This window comes from Mycteria americana, chromosome 4, assembly GCF_035582795.1.
Source record: "Mycteria americana isolate JAX WOST 10 ecotype Jacksonville Zoo and Gardens chromosome 4, USCA_MyAme_1.0, whole genome shotgun sequence".
NCBI classification, from domain to species: Eukaryota; Metazoa; Chordata; class Aves; order Ciconiiformes; family Ciconiidae; genus Mycteria; species Mycteria americana.
Genome location: NC_134368.1, coordinates 85,660,383 through 85,688,271, shown reverse-complemented (window position 1 = coordinate 85,688,271; position 27,889 = coordinate 85,660,383). Strand labels below are relative to the sequence as shown.

The following is a 27,889-nucleotide window of genomic DNA, read 5'->3' as shown; positions in this document are numbered from 1 at the left end:
ATGACAACCACAGAATCACCAGACTCAATTGGGTGGTAGGGGACCTCTGGAGGTCCAAGCCCCAGCTCAGAGCCGGGCCAGGGAGGTCAGGTTGCTCAGGGCCTGTCAACTGAGTACTGAGCACCTCCAAGGAGGGTGATTTCACAGCCTCTCCAGGCAACCTCTTCTAATATTTGACCCCCCTTAAAAGGAAGTGCTTCAGATTCCCTAATTCAAAGATAACTGAGCATCCTTCCTTCACAACGTACCATTTTCCCAGTCATCTGCTGTGCCCACTTTTTATATGGCTCTGTCTTCTGTTAAAACTCCTTCACTAGGACATATCTTACTGATCACGGCCATCCCGACGTTACCAAATGGTAGCGCACCTTTACAATTGAGGTCTGTATAGTCATAAGCTGTTGACGGTTCTCCTAATTCTTGAACAAATGTCACTATATTGACTATTTTCCTTGCAGCTCACTTCCTAGAATCATATCATGATATAGGCATATTGGATAGTTGGGCAGTTCTTCAGTTTTTTTTGTTTATTTGGGGTTATTTGAGGAGATTCATCTCAAGATTATGGTGAAAAAAAGATTACGATGAAAAATCTCAAGATTATGGTGAAAACACAGAAAAATCCAGAAAATTCAATCTTCAAAAGGTTAACAGTAGAGAAAAATAAGGTGAGGATTTTTTTAAACCTCATTTGGAAGCAACGCTGTGAGACCCCGTTTTATCACTTCAAATAAAATAACAAACGGTAGCATGAATAAAGCTGAATTGGTTTAGGGTCATACTAAACCCAGATCAAAATCTTTGAGGAAAGATTGTAAGAGACATGCTGAGAAGTGCTAGGTATGGGGGGAAAAAAGGGAAATTTTGTAATGTTGCTATTAGATCAGTAGCAAATCATTGAGAATTATGTCATTATAGAAGATTTGGGTTCCCAAGTATAAAATGGAGACTAAACACTACTAAAGCTAATACTCAAAGATCTAACTGGAATATTTTTCTTTCAAAATTCCCATCACTCTGAACTGACAAAAGGTGGGGCTGTTTTAGAGTAATTTACGGAAGAAATGAAGATATCATTGCTCCACTGGTTTTAAAAAGCAACTGTGAATAAAACTATCATAAGACATTTCAAATTAAAAGTAAATAAGCTATTTTAAATATGTAACTAAGATTTGTAATTTCAAATTAGCAAATTTGAGAAATTACAAAGAACTTCTAGGTACCTTCTATAATTGGTCCTGTATGCAATTTTTGCAGATCATTTGGCTATTCCTACTTCATTAAAAGTCAGAGTACAAAAAAACCCAATCAAACCACTCCCCTATCCCCCAGAAAATCATATCTCAAGGAAGGTGAAAAAATTGTATAGAAAAATGATCGAGGGACAGCTAAATGAATAATTTCAAGAAGGAAAATTAAAATGCCCTAAAGGCATTTAGGGCCTTTTAGGGACTGGAGAAAGGATTTGATCCCAACGAAAGCTACCACTTTTGGTAGCTTTTAGATGAAAGTGCAGGGTAAGAGAGACAGTCATACTGAGCTGTTTGTTGCAAAAGAAATTAAACTATGTATTTTATACATATAACTATAAAATATTTTTTTTTCCCCGCTATAAAAATGAGTACAAGAAGGAAGGAATTTACACAGGAAAGCAAGACTAAAGACAGTATTTCCAATAAGGAGGATAATGTAGAGCACAGTGGCAGGATGGCTAACAGCAAGGAAGACATACCAATGAGAAAGAACTCACAGCTCACTGCGTTAAACTGAGCTTAACTTAACGTGGTGTTAAATAACATTCATTCAGAAGTACTGAGAACTGAAACCTGAAATTGCAAGACAAGCAGCACAGAGGTTTACTGAACTTTTCAACATCAAAAATGGAGCTGTATGACTGAAAAATAACTACCTTGGTTTCCAAAGCTATGAAAAGGATAAGTGGTCCATGCACCTAGAAATCTCTTAATCTAACCTCAAGAGTGTGCCAGGCTTGGGAGGAAATTTTGAAGAGAATTGCCTTATAGACATCAGAAATGGGATGAAGTAAAGCATTCTTTAACCTGATGTCTTTCATAAAAAACAGATTTTCTTAACAGGGGAAATACATTAGAGCTTATTAGTCTATATTTAAATAACAATTGAGATGGTGCTGCAGCAAAGTTACAAAATAAGTCAGAAATTTGGCTTGTACTTGAAATATATGGTGAACAAGGAAAAAACTACAGGAAAGCCAACAATTTTGGGATATAGCATTGCAAACTATTATGGCATTGCAACATCACTTTCATGCTGCAGACATCAAAGTAGGATCAGATCGGACTCTATACTTCGGGTACTCTGGATGATGGGATCAAAGTGGGATGAAGCCAAAAGTAAAAGGATCAACGTACTTAAAGTAAAAAGGTTAATGGACTTAGAAACAAGTAGTAGCATCTTCCATAAACTGAGAACTAAGCAGTTTAAAATGACCGAGATGAAAAAACATGCATATTAGTAGGCGTAGTTGTATTTTAAAAGACCAAAAGAGTTGGGTCAGCTTAGCGAAACTGTCCTCTAGTGAAAATACGATTGCTCTCTGTAGCTATAGGGAAGGAACAAGTGCCCCTGAGAGCGATCATATTTTCAGTAGAGGACAGTTCTGCTTCATGGAGAGGACAGATCTGCTTCATGCAAGGATTGAAGCAGATCTGTTTGACACTGCTACCAGAAGAACAAATGAATATCATCTGGCCAGAATAAATTCGGCCCAATTGGAACAGATAAAAGTATCTAATGAAAGAAGAGTTACAGTTCCAGAACAGCCTTCCAACAGAAACACAGTAGAAGGAGCTTAAGTAATTTTAAGGAAAACGTTGTTTGATTTCAGAGAATCTGTAAGAACTTCAAGTCACTAAACCTGCAATATCAGGGGACTAGACTTAAAAGAGGTTCCCTTCCAGTCTTACGTGCATTCATGACATGATATTTGAAGAACACAAATACATAGAAAATCAGTAAAGTATTACTCGTGGGAAAGTGTGTTACATGAAATTGATGTTTCATTTTAAAGTATGGTCTATTTACCCATCTGTCTTAGTTCCAACCACATCATAAGAAAAGACAGCAAAATAAAACATTGAAATAAGTTGTTTTACAAAGATGACCTTGAATGAAAGTTACACTGAAGCTTTGAGCAAGTCCTGTCAATGCATTTCAAAAAGACTTAGAGATCATACTTTCTGTCAGATTTTTGAATATGGCAACATTACTTTTTTGCCTTGACTTTTGCACATCATGGCCCTTTAGCTTGTGCATCACTTAAAGTTACACAGCAATGGTTACTGCAGCGCATTTCCTCAGGAAGTGTTTGTGGTTCACCATGAAATACAAAATTGTTAGAAAACACCCAGTGCTTTATGTGATCTTTTGATTAAACAAAGCTACATTTATTACTTTCCCTCAGTTAGAAAAAAATAAATCACATTTAGCTATTTTATGGCATTTTCCTCAATGAGACATATATACACATACATACTTATATGTATGAATATATATATGTATATAAGAAGTAAGACAGGAGCATGTCTTGTGAAGAGAAGCCATTTTTCTCAAACACAGAATATATGTAAAACAACAGGTTTTAAACTGAGGTTTTTTTAATCCCAGTATTTCACTGGATGCATATGAAAGCATCTTTGTGCCATTTCCCTTTTGTTCTAAGGAGGGAGAATGTAGAAAGAGCTTAGATGTGACACGTAGAGAGGTTTCCCAGCAGAAGCCAAAGATTCTCTTAACTTTCCTCTTTACAATGCAACCCTACTACCTACCAAGAACAGCATGTACAGGTATTAGCTAAAGTAAGTTCTTGCTTGTTTCCCCAGCTCCCTAACAGTGATCATGAGTTTGCTACCATGAACAGGTTGTTCACCCAGGACTGAAAGGATGGGCATCTGATAGTGTCACTGCTTCACAACAGAGACCCTAGAATTAAAGGAAGAGGTCCTGGTCAGTGGCTCACTCTCATTCATACCTTATTGAGACGACTTATTTCACACTCATAGTGTTCTTTCTTTCTGATCATTGAGGCATTCTTCTGCTTCAGAAGCTTGTTCTCTTCCTTCATTTCATGGAGAGCTTCACTAAGGACCTTTGTTTCTTTCTGGGATGCAAAAATAGAGAGAGATGCTGCTGAAATGCAGATGGAACCATTACTCAAGAACAATTTTCAGAATATCTGCTGTCTGGCAGATGTGCTGCATTTTCGTTGTCCCAAACACAGCTGGGAAGGGAGGGAACAGGAAGGCAGATGGTTAGTAAAACCCAGATATGATAAAGCCTGTTGAAATTGTTTTGACCACTCACCATATGATGAGACAGAGAAAACATACCAGACTAAATCCCTGCTCTTTACAGTCTGCAGTTGCACAAAGCCATGAGAAAGCTGGCAGGCCAAGCGGATCAGTACCGTACAGATGATCATCCCAAACCTGCATTAGTCTTATGTACTCATAGTGTAAGACCAGGCCTAAATGCTGGTGGAGTCCCAGCCATTCCCAGTGTCATACAACATTAAAGACAAAACCGGATCTCAGTATCACATAGTCTGAGGGCTTTTTCCACTATACAAGAGACCGAGGCAGATCTCAGCCTCCTCAAGAATTACCAAGTGACCAACCAAGGCTTAAAAATCCACTTTCTTTGACCCCATCACAGTTTTTGTTGACTTGAGTTTGACCCTTCCTAGTGCATGTGCCTATGCTGTTGCCATACCAGCAAACTACCATGAAGATATCCCACTTGCAACAGGATTTATACACTAGTCTTTCAAGATGGTATTATAGGAAGTATTAGGACAAATTTGCCAAACTTTAAGTTTGATTCTCTTCTACTATCGCTTTCAGTGCAGCTATTTTCAATCTACAATGAAGGAAGCTAAGATCCAAATCAGACCCTGAAGCAAGCGGCATTGTGTAAGCTTCTCTCCCAGGGTAATGCATTCCTCACTAGCCCGCTTTTGCCAGACTATCTTAGACCAAAGCTGTTTAGACATATGTAACAGAATGGCCCATTCTACAAAAAAAAGAAAGTATTTCAAATATTCTTCTGCAGCTGCTTTATGTGATTAAGAAAATGAGATCCAACAATCACATGCACAGAACACCATATGAATGCTTTTTTCTTTGTGCAACAGGCATATCTCTGTGTAGCCAGTGACTAGGCATTTACGGTTCAGGCTCATGAGATGTGCACCACCATATGCTGATCGAGCCTCCGAAAAACACCCTTGAGAAAATGTTGCTTACATATAAGGTCGCTTTATTTTCCTTTGTCCCAAGTTAGTTGGAACATTTCATTTTCTCCAAAAACTGGGCAAGATTAGCAGGATATCTCTGCATTAAGTATAGGAACTCACCCAGGAGCTAGCTCAAGCTGGCATGTGCATGTATGTTTTAAGATATTAAAGAAAAACGAAACACTAAAATCCACATAGACTTTTAGCTATGCTTTTCTCTACACCTTTGCCATCCTCTCTTCCTAGCTCCTAGCACACATTCTCCTTCTCAGAGGCTGAAACCTCTGGGAACATGGCCATTTATAACTAAAGATTTCCAGTTTGTTCAGGTTTTTGAACCATCTGAATTCTTACGTCTTATTGCTTCTTATTCAACACTGAATCTTAGGTGTTATGGCACCTAGACTTTCCAGTGACTACATTGGTCTTTGATTCCTGTCTATGGGTACGTAGTCATGTCCAGAGAGAACAAAAAAACCCCAATTAAATCTCCAAAACAGTCAGTTTTCCTCTGTGGGCCATGGAGGACATGGGGACAGATAAAGTTCACAACATCATTCTGTGAGAGCCATACCTCCAGGTGTATTAAAAAAAAAAAACCAAAATAGCTCTGTTAGAAAGCAGCAGCATGTAATCTGTCTCGGGGTTGTTTGGTGCTGCTGGTTTTCCTGAATGGCTCAGCAGAGCACCCAGAGAACTGCCACTCTGAGTAAACAAATTTAAAAGGTACTGTCAGGCTGCTGAACTAGATAAGCAAGTAGAGAACAAATATCTTATTACTTTGCTCTGGCAATTGCCCTGTACAGCCCATCCCAGCTCCGTAGCTACAGCGGGGTAAGTAAAACATTTAAAAAAGAAAGGGTTGTTACCTTTCAAGAAAAGAAAAGAAAAATATACACACACACACCTATCACACACACATATATAAAACCAAATGCAGGTATGAAGAATGTTAGTTGCTGCAGGAAAAAAAAAAAAAAAAACAAAACCCCAAACTCAAAACATAAAGCCGTAAAAATCTAATCTTGGTAGATCTGTCAGCTTGGGCCTCTTCCGCATCTGCTGAACTTTAAAGCAACAGGCCTGCTCACGTGCTTTCAAGCTGAACATATCTTTATGCATTTTCCAGAATCATCCCCTGGCACTGCTTTTTCTTCATCCTGCCTCATGGGCAGCATAGGATAACCTGAGTTGGCACAGCTGCTGACATGGGTGTTACAATCCTTGTTGCTCATTCAAAAGTCTCTACTTTTAGCAGCTACCTCTGCAAAGGTGTAGATCTCCTGCATCCTTGCATGACATCCAAAAAGCAAAGAAATTCAGAGTAAATAGAAGCACTTACTGGCTGAGTATATAATTTGTAAAGAAATTGCTGATCTAAGGCTGAAGTTCCATGCAGGTTAACCTGTCCTCGTAACAGATTTTTGGATTATATTGTCATTTAGTTCATTATTCATGTATGTAGTAAAAAAATTGGGAGACTGTACTGCTCATCCTTACCTTTTCAACAAGGTAGCTAGGGCTATTTTTCACAGGTATCATATATTCAAGTGCAGGCAGTAAAAACCTTAGTAATATGAACAAGAAGATAGATTGTCTCGCATTGAATCCACACTCGGAGCAAATATAGGCAGTGATTCAGCAAGTACATAACCACATAGTTTGCTTTAAAACATGTAAATGCTCCTATTGGTTGGAAATCAAGCACGTGCTTAGCTAAGACCATAGCGTAATTGATAAGCAAGTAAGATGAATGTTCTGCTTATGAAGACAAAAGCTAAGGACTTTGCATTTCTTTTCATGCAGCAGCTAACTTACATCTTACCTGAACCTGAAAATGATGCAATTGCCACTTGTTTTCAGGTTTGTTTCGTGTTATCAAGTGAATAGAGAAGCCCAACTTCAGCCATCAGAGCACCATGCAGAATCTCTTACAAGAGGTTATGAAGTGTGTGACGCCATGAAGCAGAATGAGAATAGGAAGCACCACTCTCTGTGGTGCTTGTAAAACAGGGCACAAAGTTTTGTGTATACATCGGACATATGCTGTTCCCTCAGGTTGGTGGTTTTACTGTGCTGGGAATTCAGCTTAGGGATCCAGCTTTAGATGCGAATACCTACACAAGAGGCAGTGCCTAAGGAGGTCTGAGAGAGGTGCCCAACCATTCTCAGGGTGAGGTGAACACCACTCCAGAGCAGCTGATCAGCCCAGGCGCTTTCAGCCCTCATAACTGCACTGACTACATCGCTAATATTTACGGGGAGCTGAGATAGCTAGCACATGTATAAAAGCATATATTGTCAATACCGAAATGTGGGTGTCTTGAGCTGAATTAATTCCTTCAAGTATTTGTTGCCAAGCACTTCATGTAACATCTGCAATGACATTCCTATTCCATTTGAATTCACTGTAGCGTTTTCATTCACAAAGAAATTCACCCTGAACTGAACATCGAGGAAGGAAATCTCTGCAGTATTCATATCAATCTGCTCTTTACTCCCCCACACACACTAATGCTGTGATCTCTGCTGATTTCTATTGAAATGACTCTCTCTCTATACATAGTTCTCTGATTAAACAGAAGATCAGCCACTGCCTTGGGTACAACATTGAAGAGCACCCAACACCACAATCTCACTTCATGGTTGTGCGACAACCCATGCCCTGCCACTCGCAAGAAGAGAAAGAGGAAAGGCAAGACATCATTCAACACTGAGCACAAACAGGGTAACAGCATGCACCCTCCTACCGTTTCCTGCAACGGCCTCTCTCTGCCCAGGGCTTGCAACCTTTCATCTTCTGGATGCTGTTGATGTCTCTTTTCCTCCAGCTCACCGACTCTCCTCTCTGACATATCCAGTTTTGCTTTCATTTCTGCCAGCTGAAAAGCAAGTGACAGACTGTGGTGGGCTGACTGGGGATCCTGAAAGGCACAGCACCTCAAAGGTGCCTTCAAATCCTTTCAGCTCTCAGCAGATCAGCATAAAGGAGTGGATCTGGTTGCGTGTAAAGTCCCCAGCCACTGACTTTCCCCTCCCAACCTCCAAGCTCCGCTGCTCTGTCTGCAGTGGAGACTTTTAATGATATTGGGCAAATTCTTCATTGGTGTTAACCCAGTCGGGTCTCGCAGTGTTTTGCTGCCAAAGGACAGCTACCACAGGTCTGTCCTTCCAGATGAATTTTCCATTTTAATGTTCTTTTTTTTTTCCTTTTGCATTTTGGACTCCCTCTGCAGTGGTGCACATCCAAATGATCTAGCCAGAAGCATAAAACAGTCCCATATTTAATGAGGAAGAGCCATTTAAATTCCTCCTCTCTTTGGGGAAAGAAAAAAAAAATTCAAATAAATTATCCAAATCTCAGTAAAGCTTACTGGAAAATATTAGAGAGAAAATGTTCCTGATAAGCACATGAGGTCATTCTGCAAAATTCCTTTCCATAGAAGGAAACAGGAGATGAGAAGCGTCACTCAATGAACCAACCTGGGGTTTGGAATACCAGGCAAAATTGTAAGCAGCCAGCTTCACTAGGCAGCTGATTAGAACGTCTGCAGCAAAGATGCCACACAAGCGCAAGCAAGGAATGAAAGCTATGCCAATGGGATCTTGACAAAAAAAGGAAATAAAAAGTATTTATTTACAATTTAATTTTTTTCATGAAAAGCTTTTGTACAGAGCAGTTTCCCAAAAGCAAAAAAGTCTCTCTGCTTATAGAAGGCAGCATTCATGGAGGATTTGTGTGAGAGCTCCCCCCATTACAGGGAGCCCCAGTGAGCTTCCAGGCTTCACAAGCCAGCCACAAGAGATGGGACAAGAACCAACAGATATGTGATGATGTGGATCAGTGGCTGAGCACACCAGGCACTGCAGGCTAATTTTCAGTTGATTGTACTCTGAAGTATGAGAAGCTTTTATTACTTTGTGGAGGGCATGAAGATCTGTGCTGTCACGTTCACCTTAGTCCCCACTATTTTAGAGATGCCTTGCTTCTCTGGTTATTTTGTCCTACTGAAGATTGTACGCACATTAGCTTCACTTTTATGTGATGAAGCTTTTTTAATTTGTGAGTAAAGACAAAGTAAGCATGATGCCTTTCTCCCCTAAGATATTTGCTATAGCTATGGCTGGTTGGCATTTAAGCACAGACTTAACTATCAGCAGGTGGCATACATATTCCAATAGAAGTAGTCAACATTGTTACCTGTTTTTCATAAAGCTGTTTCATACTTCTAAATTGATGATCCCATTGCTTGTTCACCTCCAGAAGCTGTAATTATCAGGAAGTCACAGTAAATAACCCTTATTTCAACATTGTCAATAAATAAAAAATAGACTGGCATTCTAAACGTCCAGCCATCAGTGTTCACAACCTCATTATTATCTGGCCAGTTCATTTCAGAAAAAGCAAGTTTAAGGTTTGGCAAGCTTTATGGCCCATCTGCCAGTGCTTTGTTATTTCAGTGGAAGTACAACATTCAGGAAGTAACGTTCAGGAAACATGCAAATACACAATAAGTTACAGGTGAATCATTTGCAACACTGTACAAATCCCAAGCTGCAACTCCTAAATGGCCAAGGACTTTCTTGTTAGTTTGCTTTAAGTGCCATAAACATATTTCCAATTAGAAGGTCTCTGACTTCAAACAAGTGAATTGAAGACTCCTGTTGACTGCAATTACTACTGGATGCAAACTCCGCTTGCCTTTCTCAGTACCACTAAACTGAGTAAATATGCAAGATGGGCAGATTGGCTAACACCACACATGTAAGTGGTAGGAGTGAAGTCAGCGTGCATGCATTTTTACTGGAGAAAGCCAAATAGGTGTCTCTGAAGCATTTTGCTTTGTAGGATATAGGGTCTTTAGGATGCTCAGCAAAAGAACAGCTTCCAGTTCATTGCCACCTGTGACCAACACACCAACTGGCTACTACTCACAGTGGTTCCTTGGCCTTTACAATAGTGATCATTAAGAAAATTTGCCCTTTGTACCATATAAATCTCTGCTCTTCTAGATTCATAGCTGCGTTTCAGTAAGTCATCATCTATTTTGAGGAACAGTTCTCCAAATATACCTCTGCCTAGCTTGGTAGAGAGAAGTAGGACTATAGGAACTAGTTTAAACATAATTTAAACATTAAACATAATGCTTGCACTCTTTGGGCTGTGAAGAAATGCAAAGCAGAAAGTCTCCACATAGAAATTGTCTCACAAGAGCGCAGGATGGGACTCCCACAGGAAAAACATTGGCCTTGCTGGACTGGCGGGTAAAACCAACTGCAGCATAAACACAGTGTAAGTAACAGTGATAACACATTCAGTGATTTCCTGCCCCGGGCATACTACTGGTATTGTAATGTCTGTCTTAGAGGTTATATCTGTAAAGGTTAAGGGTAAAGTTAAGATCACCTCTCGTCTCTGTCTTTCCAGTGAGAGGATCTGCTGTTCCAGAGAATTGGCTGATACAGTCTTCTTTTTGGTCAGTAGCATGTGCCTTGACTGGAGAAAAGAAACGTTCAACAATGAATGCTTTCGGCATCCTCTCTTCAAGTCAAGATTATCATATAAAACTCCCATCCACCCTGATGCATGCATGTAAAGAAACTGGAACAGCAACATTTTCTTACATCGCATTTGTATTTCAGTACCTTTACACCTGCTGACAGCAGATTCTGAAGTGTACATCTGCTTTAACCCTGCTTAGTCTGTGTTTTAACTGAAGCATTATGCAAATGGACACTGAAATAAACAAAATTATGTCTATTTGTACCATCTGAGACATAGAACACAAAATAGGATTTTAATTATCTTACAGATGGTAATACAAACAAGTAGTACAAGCCACAAAAGTTGAGCATAAGTTGAAGTGGGTGTAAGTAATTCCCTTCATTTACAAGAACTAGAATAATTAGTAGTATTGCCCCAGTAAGTGCTTGCAGCCCCAAGGCAATAAACTTTAGCACAATGGGTTCAAAACAAGCAATACAGAAAATGAATAGGCCATTTGGAGAAATTAGGAAATCAGTCTGCAATTGTTCCATTTTTTAAAGTGTGGAGTTTTGCCCATGCGGGACAGCAGCAGCTAAACCCTCATTTTTATAATGACAATGTCGTATATCATAATTTCCAAGAAGTTTCTACCAATTGTCATGAAAACAAACTTGTGCTCTGAGAGAGAGAGAGAGAGAGAGAGAGAGAGAGAGAGAGAGAGAACACTGTACTGGAAAAAAGATACATGCTCATAAAAATAAAATATACTATGTTTAGATACCTGCAGGGATTTTTTTCTCCCTAAATTCTCAAACAATATATGAGAAACCAGAATAAAAGTGTGAGCACTTCTGAGGTCTTAAATCTTGTGAAATAAATTTCTTTTCTTCAGCTAGAGAATTTAATGCTAAATACCAATGAAGAAGACCAAAGAATAGTTTTGTTGTGTCTTTTCATAGGCAAAAATCCTGACCACCTATTTGCCCCATGGCCAGTCCTGCTGAGCGCTAAACGTGGAGCACTTGACGTCCATGCCAGAAAACACTTAATCCCTCTTCCTGCAGAAGTTCATCAATGTGTTTAACTTGAAATATCTGAAGCAATTACCTGACAGTCAATGGAGTTATTCACATGTTGAATTGTTTTCAGAATCTGGGCCTTAGGCATGTGTTTAAGTGCATATTTAAGAGTCCTATTAAAGTGAATAGGACAACTCACAAATCTGACAGCTATGTATACACTTGGCACCCAGCTGGCCCGAATACTGCTCACAGAAGATGTTGGGTCACTAAAATGAACCACTTTCTACCCTTTGTATAACAACAAATTAAAATGACCAGATAATTTTAGGGGTGGGGGGAAACACTAGGGAAGGTTTTCTTTCTAAGAATGCCGTATCAAAAAATAATTCTAACATTTCCTTCTACTCTTAAACAACGTAAATCATTCAGACAAATCTACTGGAACACAAAAATGAGCCCATAATTGTCAATCTACAAAGTGACACATATGATAACTGCACCAGCTCAAACTGTTCCTGTTAATCAGACAGCACTTCAGAGGACAGCCAAAACAGTCACTTACTTCTAGTGGGTCTGCTGGGGCATCCATGTCACTCACACCTGCCCACATGCATCCAAGACGGCCTTGAGCATTTGTTTCGCTACAGGTCTTTGGAAGAAGAAAAGCAATGAAACAGATACTTTACATTGGCTAAAGGAGCAGAAGAATTGCATTAAGACTCAGAAGATCCACCAGTGCTGCCTGTGGAAGCAGCCAAGGTTCAGAAATAAGTGGTGGAATTTTGATTTTAACCTTTTCCTCCTTCCTGGCTGGGGCTTCCCAGAAGGGTTGAAGCACACTGCCTATGACTAATATGCCGGGCAAGGCAGTACTCTGCTTAGAGTGCACGTAAATCGCAATCGACTGCCCAGTTCACCCTGAGAGAGGAAGTGGCACGTATAAGGGAAGGAAGGGTATGTTTTTTCAGTAAATAAGAGGACAGGGTTTTCTATCCCTGCTTCCAGTTGAAAAAAAGGACTTACGTAAGTATGACAAGTATTAAGTGACACTAAGACAGTGTGAGCTATCATGATAGAAAAATCAGTGAGTCATGCTTATAAAGGAGTAAAAGCAAAGTCTGTTAACAGCTATGGGGAAGAGCACACCCGTACAAACCCCAAGATGTTTAGGGGAAAACCATAACTGGAAAATTTATTTACTTTCCCTGAAGAAAAGCTGCACAAAGATGAAGAATGACAGGTGTTATTCTTCTCCTAAGGACATAGTATTTGCAGTTCTAGTACTTACCTTATCTAAGCACGGATCTAGCTTCAAGCTACTCAAGTCTTCACTTGAGTACTCAAGGTACTCAACCCTTCAAACTTGTGTCTTAGTTTCCCATTTGGAAAAAGAGGTTAACCTTACCAAGTTAAACTCACAGGAAAGATTAACAAAGAAAAGGCTTCCACAGACTTCACATACAAAGTCAGGACAAAATAGAAGAGTACAAAGTATTGTTGTCTTCAGTCTTGGAATTCTGAATAATGATGGATTTGAGAAGGAAGCATGAAAGAAAAATCATTTTCCTTATTGTGGAAAGATCCCTGGGTTTGAGGCTTTTTCAGTGGAGGCAGAGGTTGCTTATTTCCTTTTCAAGGAATGGAACAAAAGCTAGCCTGTGAAATTTGACATAAAATAATATAAATCTGTGGGACTTCTTTCAAATTCCAAAAAAGGATTTAGTCAAAGTAAAGTAATCCTGTGAAACGCTGGAATTTAACAGCCACATTGCAGATCTCTGGTTCATAGTGTTTGACTACGCAACTCCTCTTTTGCAAGATATAAAACCCAATTTGGAAGAAAGCTACTATTTTATAATATTTTCATATTAAATATATCCTCCCTACCCTGATGTTATTTTTTTTTTTTCCTGGTTTATGGAGCAGCTGAAAAACTCGTGGGGTATGAAGAGAGAAATTTTAAAATAAATGTTATTTTAATAAAGACATTTTAGATTCTATATAGGAGTCATGCTACCCATCAAAAAATAAAAGAATTTCATCTGTACCTAACCAAAACTAGTCTTTGAGCATATCCCTCCCAGGTATAGCATTGGTTTAAAGAAGGAAGAACTACTGGCTGATAACAGCAATTTCCACAAGTGCATTTCTTGACATTTCTGTAGTGACTAATATATTGTAAGAAATATGAGCCAGTAACTGTCAGGCAATGAAATAATGTAAACCTTTGTACCACCAAAGCAAGGTTGAGTGAAACAGGAAGGCCATCCTCTGGGAAACAGACATGCGAGAAGGAGAACTTGTAAAAATGAATAAACATACTGTGCTACCTGGGAGAACGTAGTAATAGTTAAACCGTAAAATCCCCATAGTGGAGAAAGAAAAGGAAGCATCATGCATTTTAAAAATGAGACCGGTATTATAATATTATTAAAAAATTTATGTCAAATCAAAGCTTACAGCTAATGACTTCAAAGCTCTTTGCAGAAGCAGGCAATAACCCTATTATACACATAGGGAAACAGACCAACTGAATGCTAAAGGTCATCCAGATGTTAGTGTCAGATCAGAGAATGATGTCGTCTCCTATCACCCACGGTCTGTCCGTCTGTCTGTCACAGCCACATCTGCAGCATCCATTAACAGGCTGTCACTGCATAATTTTGTGTTCTGACTGTACTAAAGTTAGGGCACATGAAGAGTCAAGAGTCAGCTGCTGAAGCAGAGGGTACTGTAACTAGACACAAATGACATGAACAGCAATTATCTCTCATCTTCTCACAATGTCCCACTACCTTGCGCTGGCCTGCTACAGTCCTGTAGATTATAAACTCATGGAAACAGAGTCTGTCTCTGTCTATAAAGTACCAACAGTGAGCATCTGATTCATAAAAATACAATCAGAAAACTTCCATGTTGCATGTTTGCTCTCAAGGGCGATGATTCTCAAGCACAGACACCTTCCCTTACCCTGGCTCCCAGGCTCAGCAGTCCCATCCCTGTTCCAGCAGCAGCTAAGCTTTGGGAGAAAGCTTAGATTGAACAGCTGCATTTTATGGTCTGGCCTGCTAAGGTAAACCAGCCCCAGTTTCTGATTTCCTCACAAGAGCATGCTGCGATGTGCTACATGAGGTGCTGAGCGGTCCCTGCAGTGGGGACAGAAGAGCAAACCCAGGGCACAGCCCTACTCATGAATCACAGCTTCCACTTGAAAGATATTAGTGCTCAAATTACTTTGAAGAGAGGATGAGGCTAAGACCCTGGAGTGCACACAGTTGTTACCGTTATTTAGTTCAAAACAGTTTCCTGGAAAGCTGAGTAGCTTCCTGGAAAGCTAGGTGGACATTAGGACACCAAGTCCTTTGTGGTTGATACCTTAATGACTGTTATTAATGACTACTGAAAGTGAATGATTCTTTCTTGGACTGGAGGATTTGAAGGTGCCATTTATAGGGATTTTAGCTAGTTGCAACAGTGTTCATTTCCACTCTCCACCCCTGCCCCCCAGTGGAGAGACCTGGAGGAAAAGGTGAAGCTCCTGGAAGAGTAGAGGCTAGAACAGCAACAGCATCTCCACATCTCCCCCTTTCCATGCCAAAATGACCTGCACATTTGTCTGTTTTCACTCTCTGTGAGCTTACCACAGTGACTGAGCAGCAACAGCCGTCGTCCTTTCCCACACTAGGGCTATGCATAAGAGTTTTGAGTCAAGTTTTGCTCTTTGCTGAAATAGCTATTGTTTGCATGCAGTTTGGCACTGTCAGTGAATCAGTTTATACTGGCCTCATTTATTGGGCAAATCTTTCACCTAACATTACTGCCTTGTTTGAAAAACATATTGCTCCCTGCTAACAATCAATAAGCTCTGAGCTAGGCATGCCCGTGTAGAAGCTCTTAGCTTTGTTACTGGCCTTCCACCCTACGTATACACGTTAAAAACAGTGCCAAATTTTCTTGCACCATCTTAGTTATTGCTCTTCACTACAAGTATTTTACGCAAAATACAACAGAATAAAAGTGACACTGAGTACTCTTCAGTGCCTAGCTAGGCAAGCTTAGCATTCATACGGATAACACTGATGCCCCTTCGCACAGTGCGTAAAGTCAATGGCTTTTAACAGACTTGATAGGAAATACATCTCAAGGGTGACAACGTGCTGCTCAGGAGCAACAGTTCTGTTCAGTTGTGCGAGCAGCTTGGTGGGAGATAGGTACCTTGTTCCCTCCCCTCACAAGCGCTCTTCTGTACTGGTTGCCACGTAAGAACAGTACAGGGTATTGGAAAGAGAAAAGTATGTCTGAAATCTATATGAATAGAATAAATGCCAATGAGTAGGGAACAACAGCTCAAGCTCTTCGGAGGTGGTGGTATTCTTCCAGCAAAAACTGGGAGAGGTTGAAGCAAACCTGTTGTCTGTCTCTGTGAAAGCAGTTCATAGCACTGAGAAGAAAGACAAGGAGATGACCACATTCATTTTCTTTGGTATTGCAGAGATAAAGACACTACATTTTTTTATCAGTCCACTGCTACACAATGAAGAACAACTTAGTTGTACAACAGCACTTCAGAAATCTGAGATATATAAAAATCCTTGAAAGAAGGACTCTTTTTGACAACTCTCAGACTTTAGAAGTCAAAAAAAGAAAAACATTTTTAAGGCATTTATACTTGATTTGAAGCTATTGAATCAAATATGCAGTTTTAAGTTGCTTGGAGAATTCTAGTTGAAGACCAGACTGTAAATGCAGTCGCAAACCTAAAAAACTGTTTACAGATCCAAGCAAACTTTCAAAAAGCTCTTAAAATTTTCCAGTCTGCAAAACATAACCAGACCAGTTAAAGATTTTGGAGGAAAATTTGTCCTAGTGCTACACAGTGACAGGAAGCTCAGGAAGCAAAAATGACAGCTGAAGAGGGTGTCTCCAAAGTGTGAACAGGTCTGCACAAAACACCAGGAGAGTAAATTTTGGAGGAAAACACAGACTTAGTGTCAGTGTATGTTTGCTAGGTGTTGCACTGCTTGGTAAGTGTCTACGGAAAAGCAGAGAAGATACCCGAGGATAAACAAAGTGTGCCTGTTCTGCACAGTGGGAACGATATCAGCTGTGCGCTGTGCTGAGAGGACGTCCATCGGTGCTAGCAAAGACGAGTGCTCCTCAGGAACTGCCTGAGCCACTCTTGCAGCCATGGACTGAAATGGCACCTCAGACGTGGGCAGCACCCCTGCCTACATACATGCTGGACACTGCCATGCAAATTAGCACCATCCCTAACACTGCAGTAAAGGGCTTGTGGGGAAAAACTAGTCATGCTCTTGTCACAGACCACTAAAAATCAGATTTCACTGCGATGAAATCATACCTAGTTTAGCCGCTGACATGCAAAATCAAGACTTGCTAAATGTGACGTAACAGCAGTGATGAACTGGTCAGCGAGTTTTATAAATCCCAATCTAATGCTTGCATGAACCTTAATTTTCCTGATTATTTAATCTCTTCCTCTTTAAATGAACAAGTCAGTCTGTGTCATAGCATCTACTGGTTACACTAAAAAAATCACGAGAAAACAGACTGCAGGGAATAGTCTCTGAGTGGAGAAATACAAACTTGGCAGCCTCTTACAGTATAACTGCCTCTGACTTCTCCATAAACACGTGTAAAACCATATCATAATCAGCAGTGGACGGAGTTGTGATACTATTTATAGCCTCCCTAAAATGCGCAGACATACAGGCCTTTATCTAGCTGGGGTCCATCGTACATTTTAGAGCAAAAGCATAAGTAACTTACATTATCTTCTCATCTGTTTCTTATCCCTTACTTCTCCTTCCACTGTCTCTCCAGAAAGTCACTTTCTTTGCACATTCCTTCTATTCCATCCCAAATGAGGAAACAAAATGCCATTAATCCTGCTGCTGGGCTGTGACATATAATTGTAGCATCAACCACCACTGAATATAAATAAACTTTTCTTTACGTTTGATCATAGTTCGAATAAACTATGGAAAACAAAGGAGAGGAACGGAGCAGGGTCTGCTCTCCAGACGAGCAAGTGAAGTTCGGTAGCTTAAGAAAATGAAGTTAATACAACAAGAATGATCACTTTCTGTCTTTGGAGAGCTTGTCAGATCTGGCTCCTTCTAGAAGAGTGGTTGATAATTTCTCTTTTATGTGTATTATAAAAATGCTTCCTTAATGTCCATGTAAGCCCTTCTGTTCCTTGGCTTCCACTGCTCACTCTCTATTACAGTGACTGATCAAAACATGTTTAAATGTATTAAGAAAATATAGTGAGCAAACCTGCACCTGCAAGTTTGACTAATAGTCTGAAACCTTCTGTAATGTCTGTGAATCATAATTTAAAACTGTTAAATTCTCTTGATCAGCATGAATTCTTAGTAGGACCTTTACCCAACTTTCTCCCACTCTTCATACTCCTTTTTTTCTCCACACTCATACTCACATACTTAGCCTATGAAGCATTATCCTTGGCATTTATGATTTTTGACCATGCTACAGGCAATGGTGACAGAAGAGAATTGGCCATGTATTTTTCAAAACTCATCAGGCAGCTCTGATCATTATGACAGATGGTACCTGTTTTATCTCTCATGTTTGTTCACAGCTGTCTTGTATTACTTTAAAGAGCAGGGTGAAGGGGGAAACATCCTCTTTTATGGCAATCAGTTTGAGCACACTCAGGGAAGAAAACTTCAGATACTTTGGAGTGTGGATGCCAGGAATGTCTGGCAGGGAGCTGGGAGCCAGAAGCTCCTGTAGAGAGACTGCTGCAAGGAGCAGGAATAAGCCAGTCAGCTACCAGGTATGGAAAAAGCTTTGCAGGAAGCAAATGGGACTAGGCAGGATTCCCTGCCCCTCAGAAACTCACCTAGTTAACTCACAAGTGGCAGCATACAACCCTGCCTGCAAGGGCAAAGTGGGCTGAACTGATTAGAAGCCTTTTATTCATTTCTATTCTATTTCTATAATATCCTATAATTTCTATTAGTAGCAGCTTTGAGATTGGGGTTTTTTTTCCCTGTTTAAAAATGAGAATTATTTTAGTTTGTATTCTAGGAAAACCTGACCTTTCTGTGTGTAAAAGCCTTTTAATCATCTTTGGGAAGCTTGCAATGGGAGAAAAATCAAAGCCTTGGAGCTGTGGCCAACGCTGAATCCTCTTCACAAGCATCAGCCCCACAAGAAGATAAAAGTTCTCATTTTCAGAGTGCTGGATCTTTATTCTGGGAAAGGCTTCTGTTACAGTATTACAAAGTAGGCACTCGCAGATTAAGATAATGAAAGCCACTCGTCACTTCTGAAAATTCCATCTGTTCAGTAACTGCAGTGAAACCAAGAACCATTAAAAGGCTTGATTGAAGTAAAAGTGAATTTTTTACCATTTTGTCATCATCAAGGAAATCATCCTCTTTTTTTTTTCTTCCTAGCTAATCAGATATTGGCTGTGAGGTTTGTTGGGGGTGGTGGTGGTGTTGTTTGTTTGTTTATTGTACTGTTCAGTTGCAGAATTGTAGAAGCTAGATTTACTCTGAGATTACTTGTGTTAAAATTTGGTGGCTTCTGGGGAGCCTTCTGTTTGCTTACATTTTGGTCAAGCTTTGCTTTTGGCTTTATTCCTGAAGCTGTTATTATGCCAGCAGTGTTTGCTACAATATCCATTGCAACCACTTTTCCCATTCTGGTGCACATGGTGAAAAGGTAAAAAATAAGAGATTTTAGTGGAAGAATAAAATCAACTCTTAAACCAGAAGAAGAATCTACCTCTTCCTGTCTAAACCTGGTCCACATGCTTCACTCAGAGAAGTGTGCTAGAAAGGGATTTTCCCTTAAGTAAGTATGTCAGCCTCAACCTTTTGTGCTGTTTGGTTAGGTACTCACTCTGACAGAAAAATATGTACAGATGCAAATGTGTGCCTTAATATGTGGGAACCAGATAAAATTAGAGCAAGATGTGGTTTCAGAGTAAGTAAAACATAGCATCGGCTTCTGTTTCAGGATTTCCTTTATCCACTGTTTTCCATCATCGCCAATGAGACTAACCATAAGGGCATGGCTACTCATGTACCTAAGCATTTGCAAACTCAGGCCTGATGATGAAAATCCCAGTTTCATGGAACAATAATGGGATGATAATTTGTAACTGTAGCAAACAGGCTATTATGAGTTTTACAACGTAGTTGTTGCAAGTACAGATAGCCCTTAAATGAAAATTTTTTCTTTCTTGCTTCAAACCCAAAACAGTTTAGGTGCTTGAAAGTGCTTTTTTTTTTTTTTAACCAATTGATCCCATAAAATATATTATCTCTGTCAACTTTACTTTATGTTGACACACTAATTATTTTAGTTGCTATTCTTCCCTTCGTATTTGATATTTTTATCCACTCTCACCTCTCCCAGAAGACATCCTTCCTGTGTGTAAAATCCTGATGAAGCCCTAAACATACTGAAAACACTCTGCATGAGTACTTCTTAGTAATATTTGTATTTTGATGCATAATATTTAGTCTAACTTATTCCAGTTGAATGTAATCAGCTTTATACTTAAATTTGAAAAAGGAAGCTGCTTTTTTGTAGTAAGAAATAGGTTTCTTTGATTTCTTATATTAAAATAGAAAATTGCTTGATCCTTTTGGCCTTCAGTTTCCCCCTCTGTAGAAGACAGAAAAAGGAACTCTTTCCTTCCTGAGGCACATTTTGAGGACAGGCATTTTCATAGACTATGGCCTCTGCAGGACTGGAGCTTGCAATCCTTCTCATTCACACAGACTCGTGCTGCACATCACAGCAATAAATGATGTTACAGAAGACAGGGAGAATAGATAAGTAGATGTGAATTAGAAATTATCAATTGTTCTAATCAGTAAAAGATTTCATTGTAAGTTTCCCTTTTTTGGTCAATGGCTCTAGCAAAAGTAAACATTAAACTTAGAAGAGTTTAAATCAGTGTAAAATAATGATGCCACACTAATGTCTCACCTCTTATTTCAGCTCAATACTTAAAAAAAACCCAGACAGTTTGCTCACCTAGACAAAGTATGTATAGGGACACAGGCACTCAAGTCCCTTATATTAGACCAATTAACCATACGTGGGTGTCAGGGACCCGAGTACACCAACAGGCTCTAATTGCTGTGACCTGCCCATAAGGATGTTTCTCTGTAATCTTTTCCCTCTCCTGGCATGGGGAACATAGCATCATGACAAGCTGCAATTAAAGTACTACAGATAAAGGAAGCACATCCTTCAGCCTATGATAAGAATTAGTTCATTCTGCAGACCTACATTTTCTGTCTCTCTCTAAATATTTGCCTTTAAAACCACAATAATAATATATATTTTTATGGAAAAAAATCCTGGTGAAAAAGGGATTTTGTTTAGAGACACTTCCAGATAACAGTCTCAAAAGCAATTTAAGCTTAGGAGGAAATGCCATTTTGCAGCATGCAATTTATAGTCGTCACTCCAGAAAAAAAAAGTTACAGCATAAAAATGACTTTCTGGCTCTGCCAAATAACTTCCTGATGAATGACCAACACTATAGGGAAGGGTACACTTTTGTTTCATTATTAACTTTTTCCTAATTCCTACATATAGAATTTCCCCCTCATTTTAAGTTTATATCAGCATTTCATTACACAAACTGACATTTTCTGTTTTGTTTTTTTTAAATACTATTTTATAACCTTCGTAACTGACAGTATACTAAGTTTGTTAAAAATATTACCTCTTTTTCCAAAGCACAGAATCCAATACCTCTTATACTGAGGTTGCTGGAGCTTATCATCACAACTGTCAAGCTGTCACTCACTTGAAGCCCGAGTCAATAACCAGCCAAGTGAAAAGCTGTTTAACTTAAAAGTATAAATAAAAAATAGCCAGTGTATTTCTAGTGCGGAAATATCATAAACCTTCCTCCTTTAACCTATGAAAACCACACACACACATCTTTCACGGGAAAACAAGTGCTATAAATGCAAAAAGCATAAGAGCATTACAGATGAAATACTGCCATGGTATTCTGTGTGAAGTGCTGAAGCACTCCACGGAAACAGTTGAGGTGAGCACATCCTTTCTTTTTCCTCCCCACACGCCCCAAATCCTTTCCTACATCTCCTTCTGCTGGAGGGAGGCTAACATGGGGGACCAGGTGTTTCCACAGACCATTTGTGGCTTGCTGTTCTGCCCTGTAATTTCATAGCTCAATGCTACTTGATTCTGCACTGACTTCTGTTTCACTGTGCTTATTCCTCCTCTGGGGCCGGGAATCCCCGTTCCTGCCTGTGGCTTCTCTCTCACTGTTTCTAATCCCACTAGTCTGACCCTGGGGCATCTCCTTAGGCTCAGCTCAGCTTCATGCCCCGAGGTCATGAGTCATTTTGGAGATGGCAGTTTATATGTGAAAGGAGCTATGTGTAATTTCGGATTTCATAGAAGAGAGTCATCTCTCCTTTACCTCCTCATCAATTTCCTGCATCACACCTCGGGGTGCAGCCTTCAGAGGTGTCATCCCCCCCCATCCCGTAGTCGAGTCACACAGGCAAGTAAGTGTGTCATCCCTTGCAGGTGGATGGCATTCATGGCTTAATCACTTCTCTCCTCGGCACCTCTCACTCCTCCCTTTCCCAGTTTGCAGAAAACAGGAATTTCCTTTTGTCCTCCTACTGCACGATAAAAAGCAGCTTGCTATTTCAGGGGAGAGGAGGGAAACCGAGAGGAAACCTAGAACAAGTTTCTGTCATGTTTGTTAACTGCTGCTTCACCGCAAGCAAAGATGACCATCTTAGCAGGTGGCTTACAATTTTCTGTTTGAAAGAAGTAGTGTGGGTTTGAATCATCATTTTTCTTCTTCTTTCTTCCTATTTATCTCAAAACCTTTCTGATGCTCCCAAAGATCTATGTCCCCCCCCACCTCTGCTCATCTCAGTTAAATCAGAACTACCAAATGCAACAACCTAAAGAAATGTCAATGCTCTTGGCGTATATAGTTTTGTGGATCTGTATTATCCAAAAGGCACAGGTGGCTACAGCGGGTGGCACTTTGGATAATCAGTGAGTTTAGTTGACGTTTTAAAGCACTATAAAACATATCTTCTCACTTGGTCTTCCTCATAACAGAAAGTAGCTATATCGGGGGGGGGGGGGGGGAAGTGTGGCAAGTTCATTGCATCATTTCAGAAATCAAAAAGTTTCATGCATAATCAAGTCACCCAGGGAACATCCCCTGAATGTTCTTTCCTGGCAGATAAACATTGCAAAAGCAGAATGCATTTACCTTAAGGGAACATGAAGTTCTCTGAGGGTTTGGACTCTCTTGGGCAATAGGTTCAGGGTCCTTGCATGACTGGTAAGCGTTATTCTTCTCTATCAGGTTCCTTATTTCAACATCAAGCTCTTTACTTTCACACCTGCTTAGAAAGAAATAGCAATGTTAAATTTTACACCAAAACTTGAAGCGTAGAGAAGGTAAATTTGTCAGCTGTCTTCTGAATGTGACAACACAGACAGCAGAGCTAGTCCTGCACTGAGTTCCTGCTACCTTCCTTCCTGCTACGCAATGAGAGAGCACTAGAGCAGTATCACACAAGCAATCTCTAAGTGCTCTGTGGCAGAAATTCATTTAAAATATTTAAACAAGCACTCTTTATGAATTTTCCTACCTTCTGTTGACAAAATCCAAGTCAACCCTTTTGGGGATTATATGAAGACTGTCATGTGCCCTCAACCCCAGCCACCCACCCAGAGTTTCAAGAATTTTATATTCAACTTTAACAGAAATGCAATCAAAATGGTTAAATTGGTTTTGAACTCCAAAACTAGGTGCTCAGTTCACAAAGTTTTTTGATGGCACATTTTGTTTTCTGTAACACTTCATAACACATTTTAAATTTTTTTTCCTGAAAGTTCCTTTTAAAAACATTCATATCTTGTAAAAATTGCTCCTTTGTGAATGCTAAAACGATATTTGTTTGGTGGGAAAATTCTTTTCTTTCAGTCTCTCTGCTAAGGACACACAGGTCTTACGTGCACTTAAGGGCTTGCTCTGAATTCGCAGAACTAACTAGCAATTAGGGCCGATTCACTTGATGCTCCATAATAGTGGAATGTGACTTTCAGAGAATGGACCGTGACATAATTAAGACAAACCCCAAAAAGCCCTAAGCCCAACCCAAGTTCTCAAGAAATACTCATGTCTTTTGCAAGCTCAGACCTTCATTTCCTAATCAGCTTAAACCAACTCTAAATATAGGTAATGCATGACCAGAAAGCAAACTCCAAGGCTCAAAAGTATTACCAACCTGTTATAGCAAGATTACTCCTAGATTTAGGCAGAAAATACTAAATTCTTCATTTGGACTGCCAGAAAAACTGATTGCAGTAAGAATTTATCAGTTATACTTATTGCAGTTTAGACAGGCAATCCACAGGGATTGCGCTGCAAGTTCCGAGGAAACTCTTGAAGGGCAATTGATAAAATCATCCAATAAACAAGCCCATCTATCCCAATCACAAGAGTAAATAAGTGTGGCGAATTTTGTGCTGATAGCATAAAATGATTCATTTTATTCTCGATATTTACAACACAGAGACTATAATAGCAATGTATTTTTATTCAGCATGAATGCAAAATGATTTGCAGAGGTACTACAATAAAATACCAACAGTAGTAAATAAGGACAAGTAAAACTGAATAGCTTTTTTTTGACTTGCCGCCTAGTAGTTGGACAAGCTGGAATTTCATAGCAATTTCAGAGCTGCCATGAAGCCTGCCTGCACCGAAAAAAAAGTTTCATGGCAGAAATAAGATATTTGGATGTTTCGAGAGCTAGACCTCTGGCATAGGGAAATTCGACTTTTACACAAGGAACCAAGACCAGGGGTTTTTAGCGCTGGAACGTCCTGAAGCACTAGAACACATCACATGATTTTTCTTCTCTGCAGAAAGATATTTCTTTGTACTAACTTTTTGCCTTTAAAAAAAAAAAAAAAAAAAAAAAAAAAAACCAAAACAATATAGCAATTAGTGTGAATTCAAAGAAACAGAGTACCCAACTGAAGAGAGTATTGTCTTTTGTTAGATTGCTTTAACTGGCCAAAACTCCCTTTCAAAGCCATGACGATTAAGAGAAAGACCTTCTCGATGCACATTTTCATGCACCTCATGGCGGTGCAGCAGGCTGCAGCTGCTCTGAACACTCGTGGCAGTTTTCAAAGCCTCAGCTCTGTGTGGGTGACAGGTGAGCCCCAGCAGCACGGGTGCCACGTGGCGGCTCGTGAAGAAAACCACAGAAGGAAAACAACGAACCTTGTGAAAGAAATCCAGTCCTTTTCTATCTCGCTAAATATTGCAAAATCCTGGATAGATCAGAGCAAGTGGCACTTTTTCTTTTTTAAGCAATTCTGTGCTAAGGTTCCTAGACAATAAGTTTTCAGGCAGCAGCATGACCAAGTGCTCTGCTTATAGGCTTCATTTTTAATCAGCTACATAGTGCAAAATTTGCAATATAAGTAGCAACACCCCTTTTCTCTCAAGTGCACTTCCCTGGAAAACAACATCTTCAGCTCATTTGGACTCACGTGCCTGACCCAGCCTGAGATTGCTTTGCGTAACAGAATTGGATATATGCTGCGCAGAGCACTCGGTGCTTTTGAGGATGCTTGGAAGAATCAAAAAGCCACAGCACAGAAGCAGTCGCTCATGTGCAGTTTTAGGAAAAGTGCATGAAATTATATTTACATAGTAAGGGAGAAATTATTGCTGCAGCCTCCTTAGAGCCCCTAGAAATGTGGCATAAGGAAGGGAGAGGTTAAGTAAAGCGAGGTGAAACGTTACTGAACAGCACTGAGGGATTTAGGACAGAACTGCTAAAACCACAGGCCAATATTTTCAGATTGAGCTTTCAAAACATCAGGTTTTTATCTGTGCTTAGGCAACCAACCAAAGGTAGGCTAGTTGCTCTCCTCTTTCCTTGCTCCACACACCTCCTGTGTGAGATCAGTAGAGCAACCAGTTTACCACTTAGCTGAGAGAAAAAACTCTGGCCCTACAAGTGGCTTCTGGTAAAGAGTATTTTGCTCGTTGCCCAGGGTTGCCGTCACACATCTTGCTCCAGCTGCAGCAAAGCCAGCTAAAGAGTTTAACTCCTCTACAGCCCCAGCCGCTTGCCACCTTCACTACCTCTCTACTGCAAATTACCTTCCCCAGCTGCCAGCACAACCCACTTACCTGGCTTGGTCAAAGTAGTCAAGGTTTCTTAAACTCTTTAAAGTCAAATAAAGCAGCTTAGACTAAAACAACTGTTCAAAATAAAGGAGCAATGTCTAAGCACAGTCCTGAGGACAGTGAAAGACAGGCAGCAATCTGTGGCAGGAGTGCAGCAGCAAGTATTTAGGCAGGCTGCAATCATCTCTGCTGCTGGTTCAGGCACAGCAAGCAGAGATGTGTGACCACAGCCTCCTGAGATCAGAGCATGAATCAAGCTGGGAAGTACCCCTTAAAGATGGTGGGTTGGCTTTAAATATTTATTTTCAGCCAGGAAGTGTTCATTCCTCTGCTCTGCGCAGTTGGTCTGACACTGCGGCTGTAAATGATGTTCACCTCTGGCTGCTCCCACCCTGTCTCCCTACATTCTCCTTTCTGGGCTTAGGAGTACCTGGGCAAGAGCAGGAACCAGCTGTGCTTGGGTAAAAGAAAGGGAACTGCAAAAGACTCAAAGCCCTACAAATTGATTCCAGCTCTCTAATATCCACATGTTTCAACATCACCACGAAAGTCAGAAAATTACTTCATTGACTGGATTTCCCAATGCGTTTGGTTTTCCCTCAGTTTTAGACTAAGGTCTTCTGACCAGAAACTAACTCCATTTATCTGTATTTTAACATTAGCCACTTTGATAATTGGAAGGAAATATTCATTGTGATGTAAAACATTAAACATATCTGGTGTATAGATCCATTTTACAGTCCGGACTTTCAGAGCATACAGGTGATCTGAGTGCTTGAATATGTCTTCAAGATACTGGTGATTAGGAGCTACCCCAGAACAAGACAGTTCTTGATGACTACCTAAACTTCCGCTGGTGAGCTCTAGAGGGCACACAACATTTAGCATCTGCAGAAAGCAATTTTTTCAAAACTATTTCTGGTTTTGTGAGGTTCACAGGTACGTTTCTGCACCATTAATACCCTGACTGTTCCACGCTCTTGCCAACATTTTCTAAATTAGGTATTTCGGGTTTTAATAATTAAATTATGCAAATAGGCAATCTATTAGAAAAAAAAAAAACAGAAAAATGAAATCCATTCAAATTTGGAAGATAGAGTTTTTTATGTTTTGTAAAATCAGTCATCAGAGAATATTAAAAGCATTTTCATGTGGTCATTTAGGACAAAGTATATCCCTTCTATGTGCAAAAGCTTTCTAAAGTATTTTTTATATCTTCATATACACAACTCATCCTACTTACATAGCATGCTATGATTAATGCAGAAGCCAATAAAAGATTAGAATATTAACTCCTCTTTGTAAACTTTGAATTAGTTGCTAAATTTCCTTTTTTGGGAAAATTAAGGCATTTCACATGGAAGCAGAACCTACAGATGTAATGAAGGAAGCTGGTCTCCCAGCATAAGTTTTAGCAGCTTGCAGGAAAAGGAGAGCGCCCAACCTTACTCATAATTTCCATGACATATCTGAAGAGTAGTAGCCAATATCCTTCTAGCCACGTTCTCCAAGAATAAGAAATTAGGTCTGTTCTCTTTGGTTTGCAAGTTGCCATATCCATGCAGGATTCCACTACTAGAGACTAACTGTGCATCACATTAAAGATATTTTCATTTCTCCCACATATTCACCTAGCTGCCTTTAAAATGGGTTTCACTTTTTGCTCTATGGTACATCTTTGCGCCATTTCAATTTCTAGGCTCTATCATCTTTTTGTAATTAATTATTTATAAATGGTTGCATACTTTTTACAGCAGTTCAGTTTTTCAGCTGGGAGCCAGAACAAAAATTGTGCCCAGCACATGCTTTGTATGTGAATGGGACTGAAATTCCTACGCAGGTCAATGCCACCCAGCTAAATAAAC

At 39.8% G+C, this 27,889-nt stretch overlaps 1 protein-coding gene across 4 annotated transcripts in view; it reads right to left on the bottom strand.

The window, feature by feature from the left end:
• The window catches only part of TNIP3 (TNFAIP3 interacting protein 3), an 83,766-nt gene that overhangs the window by 20,186 nt on the left and 35,691 nt on the right, over positions 1–27,889 (bottom strand). For all 4 annotated transcript variants that reach the window (XM_075501158.1, XM_075501159.1, XM_075501160.1 and 1 more), the window contains 6 exons: positions 23,076–23,211; positions 12,345–12,431; positions 10,680–10,769; positions 9,474–9,539; positions 8,023–8,154; positions 4,010–4,138 (listed from right to left, as the gene is read on the bottom strand). In XM_075501158.1, coding sequence (XP_075357273.1) covers positions 4,010–4,138; positions 8,023–8,154; positions 9,474–9,539; positions 10,680–10,769; positions 12,345–12,431; positions 23,076–23,211 — 640 coding nt within the window. The remainder of the gene's footprint in view (positions 1–4,009; positions 4,139–8,022; positions 8,155–9,473; positions 9,540–10,679; positions 10,770–12,344; positions 12,432–23,075; positions 23,212–27,889) is intronic.